At 38.7% G+C, this 5,425-nt stretch overlaps 1 protein-coding gene across 1 annotated transcript; it reads right to left on the minus strand.

The window, feature by feature from the left end:
• Nucleotides 1-193: 193 nt before the first annotated feature.
• On the minus strand, nucleotides 194-4,840 carry LOC135246668 (deleted in malignant brain tumors 1 protein-like). The gene is made up of 4 exons (XM_064320016.1): nucleotides 4,546-4,840; nucleotides 2,055-2,369; nucleotides 1,101-1,415; nucleotides 194-570 (listed from the first exon to the last, which is right to left on the minus strand). Exons 1-4 carry the CDS (start codon nucleotides 4,823-4,825, stop codon nucleotides 209-211), a joined length of 1,272 nt encoding a protein of 423 aa, XP_064176086.1. The 5' UTR covers nucleotides 4,826-4,840; the 3' UTR covers nucleotides 194-208.
• Nucleotides 4,841-5,425: the final 585 nt, after the last annotated feature.

A 5,425-nucleotide genomic window follows, 5' to 3' on the forward strand; every position in this document is an offset into this window, starting at 1 on the left:
CACATACCCACCCACATTCAGTGGACTTCTAGAGCATGTCACAAACATTACCCAGCACTAAAATCAAAAGTGGATTATAAATACTGCCTCCCGCCAAAGATATCACTCAACATTGATTATAAAACTGGCTCACAGTTATTAATGATTACGAACATTAACACAGACATGTGAATTGCACTTAAACTGAACACTGCATATGTTCTCATGTTCATCTTTGTAACAGTCCATTTGAGGCAATTAAAAAACAAACTGAAGATTTCCTACCTGAGCAAACCACGCCAGCATCTTCATTGTGACCACAGTTGTGTGACCCAAACCCAGGGTGCTGGCACTGTGTCAGGGCAGATTCACTTCCTGAACACCTCACATCATCCAACCAGATGGGCCCGCTGCCCTGTCCAAAGTGGGCAAAGCTTTGAGCAGCCACAGCTCTGCCACAGCCCAACTGTCTACACACCACCTCAGCGTTGTCTAGGTCCCAGATGTCATCACACACCGTTCCCCACTGACCATCATGGTAGATCTCCACTCTGCCAGAGCACTCATCATCTCCATTCTCCAGTCTGATCGCTACATGGAACACATTTTTTTAAATCTCATGGAAATATTCACATCCTCGCGTAATAATAATGACTTCCTTCACATAAGCAATAAATTCTGTGGTTCTTATATTTTTCTCAAGTAAAGGTTTTTTTTCCCTGTAATTTATTTATTTATCTGAAAAGGGGAGAGATGTAATAACAGGCTTAAAAATATCAGCTCTAATCATCTTGCCCAGAGAAGGTGAGTTCAAGCTACATTTAAAATGAGTAAAGATTCAGGTTTATCATAAAACAAGATGGGCCTGATGGATAAATCATTTGATAATACAGTCATGTGCTCTGTTTCATACATCTACATGTAAATCTTGGTTTGACAGACACTCAGTATCAGGTATGCAAACAATTAAAAATTCTGCCAAGAATTCTGTGCTGTTACATCAACTGAAAATGAGTACTGTTCTTTGAAATTTTCTTTCCAAAAAGGAATAGATATTTTCTCTTGTATATCTTTGTAACAGTCAATTTAAGGCCATTATGAAAGCATAGAAGATTTCCTACCTGAGCAAACCACATGAGCATCTTCATGCTGACTACAGTTGTGTGACCCAAACCCAGGGTGCTGGCACTGTGTCAGGGCAGATTCGTTTCCAGAGCATCTCACATCATCCAACCAGATGGGCCCACTGCCCTGGCCAAATTGGGCACTGCTTTGAGCAGCCACAGCTCTGCCACAGCCCACCTGTCTACACACCACCTCAGCGTTGTTCATGTCCCAGAATTCATCACACACTGTTCCCCACTGGCCATCATGGTAGATCTCCACTCTGCCAGAGCATGGGTCATCTCCATTCACCAGTCTGATCTGGTCACTGGCTACAACAATCATATGAACAGACCAGTGAGTTTTGTGTTTTCTTTCCTACGAATGTCACACAATTCACTGAATTCACTGAACGTGCCATTTTCCAAGGCAAACTGAAAAAAAGTACTACAATTTTGAAATGTTTCTTTTAAACATTTACAGAGAAATTGGCGCAAAACATTGTAATCGCTTTTTCAAGAGTAACATTTTTCATTAATGTATGATTAAAAAAGGATATATTATACATAAAAATAAAGATTGACTGTAAATGTAAATGCAAATGTTAAACATGAATGTAAATGTAAATGTAGCTTTTAAACATCAATAAAATTGTTCAATTTAAATGTTAAACGTATAAAATACATATTTGGAATATATACTAATTGGCCATACCTCCTATGTGTAAAGTCAGTATTTTGCATGATGGAAGGCAGTCTCAACCACACTCAGGCAAACACATCTGAATTGGCTGCCTCCCACAAAAGAGATCACTCGACATTGATAATAAAATTGGCTCGCAGTTAATAATGATTACGAACATTAACACAGACATGTGAATTGCACTTAAACTGAACACTGCATATGTTCTCATGTTCATCTTTGTAACAGTCCATTTGAGGCAATTAAAAAACAAACTGAAGATTTCCTACCTGAGCAAACCACGCCAGCATCTTCATTGTGACCACAGTTGTGTGACCCAAACCCAGGGTGCTGGCACTGTGTCAGGGCAGATTCACTTCCTGAACACCTCACATCATCCAACCAGATGGGCCCGCTGCCCTCTCCAAAGTGGGCAGAGCTTTGAGCAGCCACAGCTCTGCCACAGCCCACCTGTCTACACACCACCTCAGCGTTGTCTAGGTCCCAGATGTCATCACACACCGTTCCCCACTGACCATCATGGTAGATCTCCACTCTGCCAGAGCATGGGTCATCTCCATTCACCAGTCTGATCTGGTCACTGGCTACAACAATCATATGAACAGACCAATGAGTTTTGTGTTTTCTTTCCTACGAATGTCACACAATTCATTGAATTCACTGAACGTGCCATTGAGGTGCAGGTTTGCACGGCAAACATTCACTTTCTGATGGTAATCAGTAGAAAATGAGGCCAAGGTAGAATAAATAATATTGGCTATTTCTTAAGGGTTGCGAGTTTGTGGTCATTGGGGTTATTTCTGTAGGTAACCCTGAAAACTGCCGCAGTGCTGTATAGGTATGGGGCATGCCCCGCCAAGCTGTAACTTGCCGGACAGCACACCTGCCATCCCACAATGTGGCGTACAGCACTCTGTTTCTTGTTTCTTATTAAAAGCAATGTTAAAACTGTTCATATTATTGGCCTGCTTTTTTGCACCGTATTTTTCTATTGTGGGTTCTCTTAAATGTAGCTTATCCAAAGTTGTTGGTCCAATAACATTATGCCACTGGCCAGTCTCTTCCTAAAGGTGCACTGTGATAACGCGAACGGGTGTGTCGCTTCATAGCCGTTACTGTATTGTAGGGCTGCCGCAATCAGTCGACATAATCGATGACGTCGATGCTGAAAATGCATCGACTTAAATATTTTAAAGCGACACTTCTTTTTTTTATTTTTATAAATTTACCTTTTTGATTTCTAAAACGCTTCAATTCATTGTAACAAAGGTTTTTCTTCAATATCACTACGTAATTGCTACATAACATTAGTCGTTTTCGGCTCCAGTCATTGGTCAGCTCCAGTCAACGCTACAGTTTTACAGTTTTTATGGCGGCAGCAGCAGAGTCCGACTCGGTTGCTAAAGAGGTTCAGAGGTTCCAAAAATAGCTGTGCGTAATACCACACGTGTTGTTTACGGTGGTGTCACCATCTTCAGTACAGTCTGGCTTGATTAACAATTCATTTATTCAGTAGGTGAAAGTATAAGCTTTCTAACAATGTATAACATGTCTAATTTTGCTTTTGGAATAGCATTTTATAGGTCAGTGTAACCAAAATAGTCTTATTATTGTGTCACCTCATAGCTGTTACTGTATTATGTATTATAGCATGGCTGGAACACTGTATTGACCAATCAGCATCTAGGACCAGAACTATCTGTTTTATAATTAAGCAATAAGACATACAGAACATAAAGTTAGGAGATAAGCTATAATATTAACTATTAATTAACATTAGCTAGCTATATGCTTGGTTACTCATTTAAGCATACTAACGTAACTTCTCTTGAATTTTACAATAGCAACATTATGGTACACGCTCACATAGACTACCAAGTTACGCAAACTAAACTAGTAATATTAATGTTAGCCTACACCTTGCTAACTTCTCAGTCACTCCACTTCTATAAGATGACAAAATCCTAGAAAGAGTCTAGTTAAGTATCATCACTTTTGCATAGGGTATATTCATCTGTATGTTGTCATTTACATAAGTGATAAATGGGTGAAACGGTGCAGTTTTTGGCTCAAAAGACACACCGTAAATTTTGTTAGTGTGTTTTGAAATCATCCATAGACAACTATATCACCTGTGTTTTCTTAATAACGTACGTATTGCCAATGGTACAATTTCTTGTTAAAGGTGCCCACTGATATTATAAACTGCATGCCAGCCATGCTATAATACACAATATAGACCCCTTCATGGCCTAAGTCATCAAAAATGTACATGCACATTTTAGCATCGGAAGTACGGAAATTCTCTTATTATGGAACTGGTGTGATAGAGGGGGAATTGCTTCATGCTACCACTTTTTCGGAACTACTCAAATACAGAAAATGTAGTGTTTGTGGCTATATATGTGTATCTGATGAAAAACAAGTTTTCAACATACAAAAATTACAAGTTACTCACACATACAAAGCACTGTTTATAAGTCATTCATTCAAACTGGCAAAATCTAGGCCTACCTTTAAAAGTATTGATGTCCAAATTATACCCAGTTACAAGAAACAATACTGGCTATTTTAGCTCGCGCACATTAAACAAGCTGTATACCAAAGCAATGCTACCCAATGTTTCCAATATTGTTTCACGCAGCTTTAAACAATTTTACAAACATATTTCCAATTTGGACATCTTTATTTCTTTCTTTTTTGGTGGAACAGAGAGGCCAGCTTGGGATTCAATTTACTAAAGACATAATACAGACTTACTGGTCAAAGAGGTCACTGGAAATGTGACATTGTTGGCAGCACTGGTAAGGTTGGATCCGGGAAATGATGTTGTGATACTGCCGCTGGAACTTGTTGAGCTTGATGCTTCTGAACTGACGTTGATACCAGGTATTAGGGCTGGTGTTGTATTCACCAAACTTGCATTTATGGAACTACTCCCTACAACAGAACACAAAGCAATAATGTGGTAGTTAAAAATCAGTGTCAAGGCCTCGACGTCTTGAAGTTCGTAGCAACATCGTAAAAAAAATTTTAACATCTTTTGCTTAGATATAGCTTGCCAGCTAGCTTGCATTCTCTTCCCACTATTTCTTTAGTTTTTTGGTCTATAACATTGCTTGTTTTTATGAAATAGCTATCTTTTCACTCATCAATAGCAAGACCACACAACCCTGAGATGCTTGCTGTCACAATCGAGAGATCTACTTTTTCATTATCGGTTATAGTTATTTTAGAACCTTAGTTCTTTTTTCTTAATGCTTACCTGCCCATTCAGTATTTTTTTTTTTTTACAGTGAAATTATTAATCAATCTGGTCACACATTATACCACTTGAAAGTGCTAAAACTCACAATTATATCTGTATATGCTATTTTATGATGCCAATGTTTTAACAACAATGGTTCCTTATTTTGTAATGTGGGTTGGCAAAACAAGCTTGGGGGGGTGCATCTTCTATGCATTTTTGAAATGACAACATGAATTTCGGTTAAGTCGGTGTCTTCATGACAGAAAGGATCCAGTGAACAAAATCCACTGTCATTTTTTGTCCTAAAACGTGCAAACTTAGAGAAACATCGAAAGACTGTCCATTGTTCACACTGTTTGCATTTTGTTCACAATGACAGTAACACATACC

Source organism: Anguilla rostrata, unplaced genomic scaffold (genome assembly GCF_018555375.3).
Source record: "Anguilla rostrata isolate EN2019 unplaced genomic scaffold, ASM1855537v3 scaf0679, whole genome shotgun sequence".
Classification (NCBI taxonomy): Eukaryota; Metazoa; Chordata; class Actinopteri; order Anguilliformes; family Anguillidae; genus Anguilla; species Anguilla rostrata.